This window comes from Chelonia mydas, chromosome 2 (genome assembly GCF_015237465.2).
Source record: "Chelonia mydas isolate rCheMyd1 chromosome 2, rCheMyd1.pri.v2, whole genome shotgun sequence".
NCBI lineage: Eukaryota > Metazoa > Chordata > Testudines > Cheloniidae > Chelonia > Chelonia mydas.
The window spans coordinates 221,268,671-221,283,580 of NC_057850.1; the positions used below are offsets into that span (position 1 = coordinate 221,268,671).

General features: G+C 38.3%; 1 protein-coding gene across 1 annotated transcript in view; it reads right to left on the minus strand.

Moving 5' to 3' along the window:
• ITGA8 (integrin subunit alpha 8) overlaps nt 1–14,910 on the minus strand; it is a 175,106-nt gene that overhangs the window by 83,430 nt on the left and 76,766 nt on the right. Inside the window, exons 16-20 of the mRNA XM_037890767.2 lie at nt 4,843–4,898; nt 4,249–4,403; nt 2,332–2,469; nt 1,854–1,921; nt 270–417 (exon numbers count right to left, since the gene is read on the minus strand). Of these exons, the coding sequence (XP_037746695.2) occupies nt 270–417; nt 1,854–1,921; nt 2,332–2,469; nt 4,249–4,403; nt 4,843–4,898 (565 nt within the window). The remainder of the gene's footprint in view (nt 1–269; nt 418–1,853; nt 1,922–2,331; nt 2,470–4,248; nt 4,404–4,842; nt 4,899–14,910) is intronic.

The window sequence follows — 14,910 nt, forward strand, 5'->3', positions numbered from 1 at the left end:
AAACTGTGCTTAGTAGTGCCTCACTGTCTATTTATACCCATGTTGTGTGCGGGGACACAAAGTGTATGGACCATACACACCACCATAAGTACAGACATAGCCTAAGATAAAATGACTAATCTGAATGTAAATACACTTTTTAAAAGATTTGTACTACTTTTTTGATTAAAGCCACCAATCTGTTATCTAACCCTAGCTAGAATACACAGGGTGCTTTAACTCTGTGCCAGTCTTTTTTCTTTTAACACAGAATACCCCAATATGATTACCTTGTGGTTTCGTTCAACACCTGTGTAATCTGCTTCAGGTGGGATCTTTATATGAAGCTCAGCTTCATAGGCTCCTTCTCCATCATTCCGTGGGTTTATTATGAGCATGACACAATTTTCTTCTCCAATGATTAGTTGATCTTTATCTCTATAAAAACATACATCTGATCATGAACTTTGAAAATATATAATTAATTGGATTATAAACATTCACAATTAATCAACCTGTTTTGTCCATTTGCTCTCCTAGTGTCTATACTCAAAAATGTAGCAATTTTCTAAAAAAAAAACTGCCTTCAAATTCTATGCACAACCAGCTACTTGACATGCAATTTACAACACAAAAATAATCCCACGGAGAAACTCCACAAAAGATTTGCAAATTGTGAAAAAGGGAGTGTACTCTATAACAGTGAGGAAGGGGTCCGGGCAAATGACTGTCCACAGTGGCACATGCAAAGTGAATTACAACAGAATATGGAAAGCAAGTTGTGTTAAACTCCAAAGCTCTGATTGCACCCTACCTATACAGGAATAGCTGATCCTCATGGAATGAGAAAGGATTTCAGCCCCCAAAACCAGCACATCTCCTGAGATCCACTGAGACTAGAGCTGGGCAAAATTTTTCAGACTAATACTTTATTCACCAACAAATACAATTTCAGGTCAGCCAAAACTATTCATGAATCCTTCACAAATTTGTTAAATAGTTTCAGCCAAAAATTTTTTTAAAATTCTGAGCTAGATTCACAGGGGATTTATGTGTCATTCACAAAACAGAAGAGAAGGAGGTGGTAGAGCCCCCTTTTATAGCCTTTAGCCCACCTGGGAAGTCCTGGGTTTGAGTCTCCATTCTTCCTGAGTCAGAAGAGAGACTTTTGGCTTTTTGTTTCATCGAGAAAATTGAAAATTTTTCATTTAGGCTCAAAACAAACAATTTAAAAACTTTTTTTTTGTTTGGACGGTGAACCAAAAAAAGTAATTATTTGCACAGCCCTAGCCAAGACACACATACATCTGATCATGAACTTTGAAGACACACACTAGCTCCACACTGACACTTGCCTCCGATGGCCTTCTCCAGTTCCTTGACAGCACAACTCCAGACCCATTATACTGCCTATAATTCCTTGCTGCCCCTAACCTATAACCTTTCCCCCATGTTTTTGACTTAACTAAACTATGACGCTGAGAATCAAATGCCAAGCACAAAAACAAATGGGCCATAAAAACAAATAAAGTGAAAAGCCCTTTGCAATAGCAATTCATATTAACTACTGATATTCAGAGGTGGAAGCAGAGCTGTTTGGTTGTATGTTTCCCTATCATTGCTGAGTACAGTGAATGTTTGGGACAGATATATAGACAAAAATAGCCATATATAGGATTTATCTTTCTCTGTCCTTGGAAACCTGGTACTTGGCATCAGTAAGAAGGCATTGCTATAGCCAGCAACTGACCTGAGTTTCACATTTCATCTAGTAGTTAAGGGAGTTAGAAGTGTCTACATTTCCTTCTGAGCTGTTTTAATGACCACCTGTATTCTATTAGGCATAGCACAATTATTTTTTTGTCTAAACTTACGGTGTAGCTGAAAGTTTCAAATCAGGAATGCACATGTTGTCCTCGCCACAATCCACCAGAATGAAAGCCTATTCAAAACATGTACCAGCGGTATTAGAGTTCTTCCTTGAAAAAAATCAGTTCACTTCCTTGTCTTGATTATTACCAGCAATGCCACAAATGAAGGGGTTATTTCTGCAAACCTTTATGTACATGAGTAATCTCAATGACTATGTATGTAATGGTTTGTAAGATATGAATATATGAATCTTTCAAATTTTTCCCCACTATAACTTGGTGCTTACATGTTCTACAATGCAATCAAAACAGTAGTTCTGGAAGAATTTTACAAGATGCATGGTATTCTATTCCCATTAAATACATATTCTGAATTAATTAAACCCTTGTTGCATAACTGCTGTGAACACGATACACTATTTTAAGAAAGATGCGACAGATAATGTTTATATATAGAACATATTGCATGCAAGGTCCATACCTGCTCCCTAACAGTGCTTTCCTGATAATAGTTCAGTATTGGTTTCACAGCTAGGTCATCTACAAAAGTGGATTCATCCAAGCTGTAATTCAAACTAACACTGATTGGAGATAATTTATCTCGAAATTCTGTTTCATCCTGTGAAAGGTAATCACATAATAAAAACAACAGTTTAAAATGGCTGCTAAAGGCAAGGTGATTACAGCCATGAATTCAGGGTTTTGTCTGTATTGAAGGAATAAAACAGTGATTCTTTGAAGAGGGTCTTTGGAGACATTTTCTGATTAGGTGGTACAGTTAGGAAAGCGAGGTTACTCACCTGTAACTGGTGGTCTCAGAACACATTGCCTCCACAGACCCACACTCTGGAAGTAGCTTGCTGAGCTGCGTAGACTCAGAATTTTTTCAAAGCAGTAGCCTAGAATGAGGCCGTATCTAAAACTCCCATCAGTTCTTGACCACCTGGCAGGAATGGAGGGAGGGCACGTGTGGATCTGTGGAGGCAATATTGTTGGTTTGTTCCATAACCAAGGATTTATACACATCAGCCTTGGTAAAAGTCCACCATCTTTATTGCCTATGCAGCCCCTTATATACTGCTAAAGCCCTTCTTATCCCCACGTCACCTTCCTCTGCCTTTCCAGGGTGGCCTTAATGCCTACCCAGACAGTGCATTAAGCAGTTCCAACTACAGGTGAGCAACAGTAATCTTTTCTCCTTCATAAATATACCTCCACAAAAGCCCCACTCTTGGAGACTGGAGAGCAGTAGTCATCCTGGAGGAGAAGACAAAGACTAAATGACAGCTCTGCTAAACCATCTCTTCAGACCTGACAGCTATGTTGAACAAAGATTTAAAGCAATACTCCAGTGGGCTCCATATATTTCTTAGCTACAGGGATTTGGTGGAAATATGCTCATGAGGCTGCTATGGGTCTTCCAAGGATTCTGCACAAAATGAATGTGGTGACTCTCTCAACTGATAACCCTCACTTCTTTTTCCTTCACCGAGGAAGTGGATTAAGCAGATAGATGCTTAATATTAGCTATTTAGGACTCCAGAGCCATCATATAAGAAAAAAGAGGGGATCAATGTATGAAGGGAGGACAAGTCACCATTACCATTATTACTTTGCACTTATGTACCACTTTCCCTTCATAGGTCTCAAAGTGGTTTATAAAGGTGGGTAACCATTATTATCCTAGTTTCATAGCTGAAGAAACTGGGACACAAAGAGCTTAGCTGATTTGCCCAAGTCTTTCTGTTTTATAGTTATCTTCTAATGAGTTTCAGCATTTTGTTCTCATGCACCAGAACATCATCAGTGTGTGGTGTGCGACTTTTACATCTAAATAACTTTGTTTGTTGTTTCCTGAAAATGTTTCTATTAACATTTCAAGATCTAATTATATTTATTTCACAAAACCTACATTTTAGCCCTAAACTGCTTGACGGAGTCCCTTTGAAATAGATATTGAAAAGTGAATTATCATTAAATTTAATATTTTAATGCAGTTATCTTACCATAGAGAGAATAAGTGATTTACACAGTATATACATGCTTTAGGAAAGGGGAAAACTTAGGCAGAATTGCAGGAAAAATGTCCTGACATTAAAACATATGTGGCTGAGGACTATTCGCCCATGGGAAGCCCCATTCGTTGAATGTAACTGGACAAAAGATTTGTATGGAACTATCTTTTATTGACTAAGGAACGGACAAGATGACCTAATAGGTCTTTCTCACATTTAATTTTGTGATTATAGAATGTTCATGATAAGTGCTTTTTACTTTTTGATCATTCATATTTCTGAGATTAACAACATGACTGGCATTTTTCTATATTTTATTTTTTTATTCCTCCCATAATACTAAAACTATGAGATGACAGCCAAGAATATTGTAAACCACTTACTCTGAGATAAACAACAAAGTCCCGGCAATGGAGCTGTTTCTGTCTTTCTATCACAATGGGGAAGAAATGATGTGATTGATGGTAATCAAAGAAGAGGGTCCTTCTAACAGCTCCTTTCTGTTTCAATGAATCTAATTGCAATTCAGCTTGCAGTGCTAGAGAATGTAAGTATATGAAACATTTAACATGGAAAGAAAAAAGGGTGAACAAAATTATAGCTAATGTCAATATAAACTCTTTCCAGTAAAAATAAAAGCCTACATTTCAAAATGGGTTGCTAGATTACAGCACACTAGGCATTGATCCAAAGTGCAAAATATGTATAATTTGAATTAATCTCTGTAACTTTATTTTCACAGTCAACATGTACTGTACACAATTTCTATTTCCTAAGATTCTTTCTTTTAAGAGCATTACAAAATAGTCAAGTTCTTTTATTTTGGCAACTTGCTCAGTTTAAATAAACAAAACAAAAACAGACAGTATTTTCTTAATTTATAAAGGACCCAATGCTGTATTCTTTGAATGCAGTCAAAATATCCAACTTAAATCAATGAGCCTTAAATAATTCATAGGTATATAAAACTTTCTTACCTATCTTATCTGAAATACTTTGACCTTCAAAAGCCACACAGACTCTTACAGTAAAACTATAAAAAGCAACAAAGAAAAATAATTAACAGCTAGAGCTTTGTGCTGAGTCACTGATTCCATTATTTCTCAGTCTGCCTTTCCCCCCTTCTTAAAGGTTGTTACAGAGCGTTCGCTGCCCTGAACCAATTCAGCAATCTGTCTTACTAGCTCTGCATCAAGCAGCCTACACACAGTCCTTTAGTTTCTTACGATGGAATTAAAAAAAAGTATCTGTACATGTACACAGCTCACAAGCCTGTATTCTTTGCTCACCAAAAAAGCCAAAGGATGAAATCCTGATTCCACTGAAGTCAAGGACTAAAACTCCCGTGTACTTCAGTGGAGCCAGGAATTCACCCAGATACGTAAAGAGAACTTTTTTAGTGCACAAGAAATTAGAGATCAGGCCACAGAGTTTTCCATTTCAATTTAAAACTTTGCTGGAGTTGCCGATGAGATCAAGCCCTAAAGTAAAAGGTCACAAATTAATTGTTCAGGGTTTGTTATTTATTACATAAATGCATTGAAGCTGTATGCTAATAGCTTTATTTCTGGTGTGCGTTTTTCAAATCTCATGGCAAATTCTGTTCTCAACATCACGGCCAGCAACATCCATGCCATTAAAGATAAACATATGGCACAAACTTCAACACATGGCCACCTAAGTTATATATTTAAAACTGCCCACTTTCTTTTCTCTACATGTCATGTCACTGATCCTTACTTATACTGGAAAATTAAAAGAGAAGACCTTCTCTAACTATAGAGATTGACCGCACTTTATTTTAACAAATTCTAGTGCATGTATTTTCCTTAATAAACCCATTATTTTTGTCGAATCAACATATGTAAAGGTGAAACCATAAAATTTACAAAAAGAAAAGGAGGACTTGTGGCACCTTGGAGATTAACAAATTTATTTGAGCATAAGCTTTCGTGAGCTACAGCTCACTTCATCGGATGCATTCAGCTGTAGCTCACAAAAGCTTATGCTCAAATAAATTTGTTAGTCTCTAAGGTGCCACAAGTCCTCCTTTTCTTTTTGCAAATACAGACTAACACGGCTGCTACTCTGAAACCATAAAATTTAGTAATGGTTGTGGAAAGGTTTCATTTTACAAAGAGATGTTTTATTACACAATACAAAATATAAACGTTTAATGACATGACATTCAAAAGCTTTCACAAATAACCACTGATGGTCTGTTAAACCATTATAACAAGGTTAATACTATTAGAAAGGCTTGACTTCCTGCTAATAGATACCACTGGAAACCCATCTTTAGTAACATGTTCTTGATCTCTAGTACTTGACACTACATACTAAAGTCCCAATTCTGCAAACCCATACTCCCACCCGTAGTCAGCCATAGGAATACTCATTTGAGTAAGGGTTGCAGGGTGGGATATTAAAACTTGCAAATCTCCCTAGTTACTAATGATTCTTAGAGACTATTACAGTCAGTCTACACAGAGCCCGGTCAGCACTGGAACTATAAAATTGGCACATTTCACGTCAGACAATGACAACGTTAGATAAAATCCAAACACTCCTGAACTGGTCATTGCTTTTAAATACTATGCTAACGTTATGGTATGTACCAACATAATCATGTAGTCAGCTCAAAACTAGTAATGTTACCTCTAAAATAACCTCTAATCATATTGTAACTGTGTATCAGCTTCCTCTGACAAGTATAATAAAAATGTGCCACATCTGGGATTCATATAACTCACATGACCTTACTCAACATCTTCCTTCAGGGCAAACAATTTCCTTCATACCATTAAGCAAGACTTCACCATAGGCTCCAGAGGCTATTAGAAGTGTTGATTCCAATTCCCCTGAAAAACTGCAAATTTGGGCCAATTTACATTTCTCCTAAAATTACCAATTAGAGATGAATAATTGACCATTTCTAAATATATGGGCCAGTGTAGAGTGGGCATTAAATGGAGAACATATACTTTGCTGAACTGATATGCAAAGAATTTAGCCATCAGCCTTTATAGGTCAAATTGTGGCACAGCTAGGGCACCCGTGTAGGAAAGTAAGGAGGTACAAAGTGCCCTCTTATACCCCTGTGGCAGCTATCTACATAACAGGTAACTGCACGAGAGGGGAATCAGACTTTGTGGAGCAGTTAGCCCCTCCCCACTCAGGTGGGTGGGAGCTGTAAGGAGCAGGAAGAATCTTGACTCTGCCCTCTCAATGCCCCTGGTGGTGTAGCTATGCTGTGTCAGACAGCATGCTGGGTATAAACCCGTCACAGCGTACTCTTGCCCTGCAGCAGAAACCCCTTCACAAGTCAAAATCCCCTTCCTTGGCTGACCCAGGGACAGCGCAACAAGGCACTCAAAGTGATACGTTTCAGTCAGATGAAGTGAAATTTAAGATTAAGGTGTTCCTTTAAGATTAGGAAATTTGTATAATACTTATGTTGAAAGCAGGACTTATATAAAACTACTTAAAAATACATTATGCTGTTTGTAGTTTGAATTAAAAACTGAAACAATTATTATACATTTATAATTATAACAATTATAAACATTATTGAAACAATACAATTTTAATGCATTTTGAACAGTTGAGAATTAAGATATGTTAAAAATAGGTTAGGAACATTGGAGTTTAGTCCAAGATCCTACTCTGCTTTCATAAACACAGCAGATCATCATGCACTTCATATGACTGAGCTCAGTTAGTTGGCCCTTATATAAAATTCATGGCTCATCCTTCCCTTCCAGGAAGAATAGGTCCAGGAGGTGAATGTTTACATAGAAGAGCTTTTCAGATCTGTCAGTCCACTGCATCGTCCCCTCTGAGAGGTAGGGCCAGTAAGACTATGGAGTAGGCAGTGTTTGGGTCCTCCAGCACCCCTACTGAGCAGAGATCCACAGCATATTCAGGAGGCCCCAGGAGTCTCTGACTGAATTCAAAGATGCCCTCCACTTCTGGGCTCCCCACAGCTGAGACAACATAACCAGCAACATTGCCTCATTGGCCCATGGCTTCCTGCCCCGGATGCCTTGTCTTTGAAACATGTGGAGAGGATGTTACTCTCTTTAGAGCAGCAATAGGGTTGCCAACTTTCTAATCGCACAAAACGAAACACCCTTGCCACGGCCCTTCTCTGAGGCTTTGTCCCTACTCACTCCATCCCCCCTCCCTCCGTCACTTGCTCTCCCCTACCCTCACTTACTTTCACTGGGCTGTGGCAGAGGGTTGGGGTGCAGGAGGGGTGAGGGTTCTGGCTGCAGGTGTGGGCTCTGGAGTGGGGCCAGGGATGAGAGGTTTGGGTGCAGGAGGGGGCTCCGGGCTGGGGTCAAGGGGTTTGGAGTGTGGGAGTGGACTCAGGGCTGGGGTGCAGGCTCCAGGAGGGAGTCTGGGTGTGGGAGGGGGCTTAGGGCTGGGGCAGGAGGTTGGGGTGTGGGTTCTGGGAGGGAGCTAGGGTGCAGGATGGGTCTCAGGGCTGGGTACGGGGTTGGGGTGCAGTAGGGGGTGCAGGCTCTGGGAGGGAGTGAGAGTGCAGTAGGGGGGTTGACTTGAGGCAGGTGGTTGCAGTGTGGGTTTGGGCTCCAGCCAGGTGGCGCTTACCTCAGGCAGCTTCCGGTGAGCAGCGCAGCAGGGCTAAGGCAGGCTCCTTGACTGCCCTGGCTCTGTGCAGCTCCCACAGGCACTGCCCCTACAGCTCCCATTGGCTGCTGTTCCCGGCCAATGGGAGCGGCAGAGCTGGCGCTCGGGCAGCCGCTGGAGCTTCCCTGATCAGCCCTGTGCCTAGGGGCCGCAGGAACACGCTGGCCATTTCCAGGAGCTGTGTGGAGCCAGGGCAGGCAGGGAGCCTGCTTTAGCCTTGCTGCCCCGCCAACCAGACTTTTACTGGCCCAGTCAGCAGTGCTGATTGGAGCCGCCATAGTCCCTTTTCGACCAGGCATTCCAGTCAAAAACCGGATGCCTGGCAACCCTAAGCAGCAGTAGTCTTCATACATTTTATAGGGTAAAATACTGCCTCTCTAAGAAGAGAATATGCCCTGTCCCCCAAACTCTTCCACCTTGGCCCTGCTCCCTCTATCACATGGATTGCACCAACACCACACTGATCCAGGAGGCAGAAGATGTCGCTTCTAGGGTTGGTTGAAAACAGGAGTCATTATCCCTTAAAATTTTGAAACAAAATGAAAAATTTCTGTTTCGTTTGAAATTTTTTGCAGCGGTTTCTGAAAAAACAAACAAAATTCAATGGATTCTAAATGAGAATTTTGTCAGTTTTGTTTTCGTTTTTCCACCTGTCTATTCCCCCCAAGTGAAAATTTTCATTTAAAATAATTTTGTTGAAAAATCAGAAAATTTCAAATGATGTTAATTTTTCCTGAAAATTATAATTTTTCTCTCAAAAGTCATTTATAATCAATGAAACTTGGAGGAAAATGTTTGACCAGATCTAGTGGCTACATGAAAATGCCACTCTATCCTTTTGAAAAGGCACTTAGCAGTATGTATACAGGGTATGGGTGACACAGCAGAGTTTGGCAATACAAACTCTAAGTGGAGTTTACTATATTTAATTATACAGTGTAAAAATCAAGAGAATGAAAAACTCATCTATTAGGATCAGATCCTCTGCTGATGGGAATCCTCACAGTTCCATTGATTTCAATGGTGCTATGATGTTTTACGCCAGCAGAGGATTTGTCTTTTAGTATCTTGTCAAATCCAAGTGATATTTTTGATCATTAATTTAAACTACATTAGTATATACTTTGCATGATAGTGTGAAGAACTGGGTACTCTGTATATGTACTACTGCCCACTTCTGGTTGGAATTGGAACTGCACATAATAGGCCCTTGAAATGCTAACACAGCTAATGTGAGCTTCTTTAGCTCAAGTCCCAGTGAGCTGTGCTTTAGAAACAGGATAATCCAACTTGTGTCCCCTGTGCCATCCTGGTGCGCAGCACAGTAACAATGGTGAAATCCTAAATTGCACAAAATTTGACCCTGGGAATATTTAGTGCAGAAATATTTCTAAAGAGATCACACAGTTTAGTCATAAACACTATTAGATTAGTGATAAGTTAACTATTTTGAAAGTAGCATCAAGTTTAAGGGAGATCTTGTGATGTTTAAATGGGTTTGTTTGTACTATGAGGCACTCCATGCTTGTAAGAAGTGGGAAAAGCTAAAAATAACAGATTTTATAATAAGTAAGGCCGAGAGAGTTAGAGCAGTTAAGTAGGACTGGAGTCAGAAGGGTTTCTGAGATCTGGAAAGTTGATTTAAAGCTCTGTGGAAAAATAGACTGAGTTCAACTTTCAAACTTCTTGCAAATGCAAGTTGGTATGGTGATTACTCAACAAGCAGGACAATTTTGAACAATTAAAGGAAGAGAACTGTTGTAGATAAGAATCAACTTGGAAATGGCATCTTTGTCCTTTGACTGTATGGCCTTGTCTGTATCAACAGTCTCGGATGACGTGGAGTAAGAAGACTAGAATCTTGTCTTCCCTATAGTGACTATCATTGCTACCACCATGAGAGCTACACTGGTGGCTACAAAATGAAGCCATGATTGAACAGACAACAAGCTTTTTCCTCCAAACCTTAAAACAACAGAACAGTTTGCTTGAAATAAATCTATACCCTTCAATCTGATGTAAAAACCAAGACCAGTGTATTTTAATTCTAACACAACTGAATATTACAAAAAAAGTGATAGCGAGATATAATACATGCAGTTGCATCTCTCTAATTATCTTCTTATAAGTTTTCTGCCTTGAATTTAGGCATAAACAAAATCTAGTGAATCTTTGTATATATAGTTTATATATAGTATATATATCTTTTGTGCCATCTGAATCTTTGACTTTGTGAATATCTGTAAATATGATTTAAAATACATTGGTTTGGCCTTCTGACTCAATTAATGCCTACCCGTTATCCTTCCTTAGGAGAGATATATAAAGTCACAAATCACCACCTTATGGACCCTGGAGACTCAGAGCTTGGTCTGTCAAAAACAAGGAGTGATGTACGTTACACATTCCACAGTGTGTAAAGGCTGGACTGTAGAAATTTTTTTTGACAGAATAGTTTTCTGCTGAGAGATGGAATTTCCTTGAAATAGACATGTTTTTTAGGAATGTGTCAATTTTGACAAAATTTTCCTTGGGAAAAGGTCAAAAGAAATAGTTCTGACTTTCTTGCTCTATTGTGATAGTATTGAAATGTTTTAACTATCATTTAGATTCATGTGGACTTTTATAGTCTATTAAATATTCACTTAAATATATTTACATATTACATTGATTGTCATTTATTACATTTAATATTGTAACAGACTATAAAGGCAAAACAAAATGAATTGACATTATCTAAATAAAACAATAAAGTTCCCATCAAACATGTTGATTTTGATTAAACTACATTTTCTCTGATCAATATGGGTTTTGGAGGACTCAACCTGTGCCTACACCATAGTCTTGCCAGCCTTGCCTCTCAGAGGGGAGGATGCAGTGTACTGGCAGAACTGCAAAAGTTCAAGTCTTTCATATAAATGTTTGTCTCTTGGCTTGGTTCTCTATGGAAGGAAAGAATGAGCCTTGGCTTTTACTTAAGAGCTGAGCAGCTGATCTGCCATATGAAATGCATTATGATTTGCTGTGTTTACGACAACAGAATCGGGTCTTTGATTAATCTACAAAATGTTACTAACCTTAAAATTATACCAAAACGCTAATTAAAACAGTTCTATTCTTAGTATCTTAGTCTAAGTAAAATGCATGGACTAGATCATGATTATAAGGTTATAGATCATATAAAAATCAGAGCAAAATTATTCAATGGTCCTGACTTGAACTTTTTTGGAATTTTGTCTTATGGAAATTTTTGAAATTGTGGAACATTTTTTTTGTCTAAAAATATCAGACTTTTCCCTGGAAGGAAAATTCCACTTTTCATCCATCTCTCCTGAACTGAAGTTTGTAAGAGAAAATTTTGATTCTGGTTTGTAGATGTGGAGATATGTAATGCATAAAGAATTTGATTGGGGACATATCAATATGATAAACAGAAATGACTGTCAGTTCCTAATACGACTTATTTACTATTATTGATAATTCATTCAACACAAAGGGAAATGTGGTTAAAGATTTGATACTATAGACTCCTATTCTGCTCACAGATGAATCCTTGCCAGCTACTCCACAAACATCTACAGCTGAGCAGTAGAGGCAGATACCCCTCTATTTTGGTGAGCCATTCACTCAAACACATAACAGTCAGCAATTTCTGAGTGGAAAATGTAACTCCTCAAATTCATCATTTTAAGTTGCCTTTAGAAGCTCCAGTATTTAGTATACTTTCAGATTGCCATGGTAAAAATCATTACCCCATGTCTAATCCACGGAAATATGCATTCAAGTCACTCCAAACAAAGTTTTCAAATGCCTAAATCCACACTTTCTGCGATACTGATCATATCATTTGAACTGATGGGAGTAGCAAGTACTTGGCACTAGAAATGATCAAAGATTATTAACTCCCTCTCCCCCAAAACAACTCCCCTGAAAAATGTCAGAGATGTTTCCATTTTGCAAGGTTCAAAACTGACCCATTCTGTTTTTTTCCTCCAAAAATTGTCACTATTTTTAATTTATTTTTTATTAAAAGTTTTATAGACATTTTTCATTTACTGAAAACCTGGTTTACTGAAAATTTTCAATAAACCATTTCAACAGTGGATTAGATAATGCTAAATTTTAATTACAAAGTTGCAATTTTTTCTTTGGCAAAGAACATCACCCTATTTTACAGAGTGGGAAGTGGAGGCTTAGAAATGGTAAAATGCTTGTGTGAGGGATTACCATAGTTTGGTAGATCAGAGGGTGGATAGTCAGCACTTCTGAAAATTAGACTCTCCAAAATGTCTCAGATTAGTCCCCCAAAATGGAGATATTCAAATCAACAGTCACAAATTTAGGCAGTAAGTTCTAACCCTGATTCTGATACCTTTTTGCTGTATAGCCTTAGGCAGGTCAGTTAACTTCTCTGAACTTCAGTTCCCTCATTGCTAAAATGGGAATAGTACTATTTGCCTACTTCGTACAAACGTTGTGAGGGCTAACTAAATACCATTTGTAAACTGTGATTAAAGTGTGAAACAGCAGTCAGGCCAACAGGTGCTCAGATTTCACTGTGATAAGCACTGGCACTAGAACATTTTTAATAGTGGGGGTGCTAAAAGCCAGTCCCCTTTCCCCTGACCATCCCTCCCCCACCCCCCAGAGGTGAGGCCGGGAGCAAAGTCCCAAGCACGGGGCAGCAGCCGGGACCCCGGGCATGTGGGGTGGTAACAGAGCCCTGGGTGCAGGGCGGCAACTGAGACCCCAGGGCCGGGCTGGCAGCCAGGAGCCTGGGGGTGCTGCAGCACCCCCTGCACTCCTAGTTCCTGCACCTATGGTGATAAGTGCAATAGAAGAGGCACAGGTAAGAACAGAACGCGGATGTCCCTGGCCCCCAGTCTTGTGTTCAATGTACTATATAGTTTGGGGACTACTATTCCAACAGCCTTTCGAAAATTCAAAAGTGTGATTTTTTTTTTTTTAATTACAGGAACTGGCTCTTTGATTTTTCACAAACATCTAGATAGTGAAAAGCTTCCATGGGACATTTGGTTGAATAGTTTTGAATTTCAGAAAGTTGCAGCAAATTCGTGATGATTTTCTTAACTCAATTTTTGAATGAAGAGAATTTTGTTAGGAATATTTTCCTTGGCTTCAGTAGATGCCCTTCTAACGAAGTAACACAGATACCATACTAGTAAAGTAGTACATGCATAAGTCTAAAAGATCAGGATGAAGCCCAAAGAATTTTGCAGAGTATAAAAAGGAAATTGTATGTGTTTATGGCATTTTGCCCCATGCTTTAGTTTTATAATCTTAGATGATGGCTAAAACAATATTTTCCTAATACTGGAAAGCATACAGTAATCCAAATCTTCTTAGACTTCCTGAAACTTTTCTGGTAGGATGGTTTTCTTTCATTCTTCTAATTTTGAAATGTCAGTCAACAGGCATTTCACACAAGTTGCACAGCTGGCTAAGAGATACAGAAATCTATCCCATGGGATGGAGGAATTATTTGCCTATTGGAGTTTCCCTACTAATTGTTTTCATATGTACAATACAAGGTTATATCAACGAGAGAGAAAAATTACAGCATGGAAAATCAACAGCTGCTCTTCAATCATTTTGGGAGACTGAATTAATTTACTTTGTATAGTAGGAGCTGAACCTTTAGGGAACTGTAGATTATAATATAATAGCCAGAAATGTAATCATCCTTCTACTAAGACACTTGAATTATATGTAAAACTCTTGTAGATATAAACCAAAAACATCTTTCAGATTATTCCAATACAAAGAATAAGTATTAAACGAATAACTTTATCCTCATAGTACATTCTCCTCTCCCAATAATATACTGCATTTGGAATGTGACCCATGACAGAAATATTTTAATGTTTCCTGAAGAGTTGTGCAGGAACCAAATTTTTATTTTGGGGGAATTTCACAGTTTCAAAATTTCTTCTGTTGCAGAATGAATACAAAAATTAGAAATTTCTCACAGACAGAAATTCAAAAACGAATAAATACATAAATAAATAATTTTGGCTAGCTGAAATGTTTTATTCCAATTTTGTTATGTATATAAAATTTCAAAATGGCAAATTGAAATGTTACATTCCGAAAAGGTCAAAACTTTTTGAAATGTCTTTTAGCAAATTTTCTTTCTAAATGAATTTTTACGGAAGGCAGCATTTCTGCAAAATGTTTTACTTTCAACAAATCAGGAATTTCTGACAGAAGAATGTTCCAACCAGCTCTAGTTGTCTGTCTCCATCTGCTGGTAGGAGGTTATTTTATCTTACTGCTTTTAAGACAATGTAGAAACATATATTAATAAATTAATAAATGGTGAACCTTTTCAAAAAGGATCCATTAAATCTATTTTTTAAAAAGAATGTATA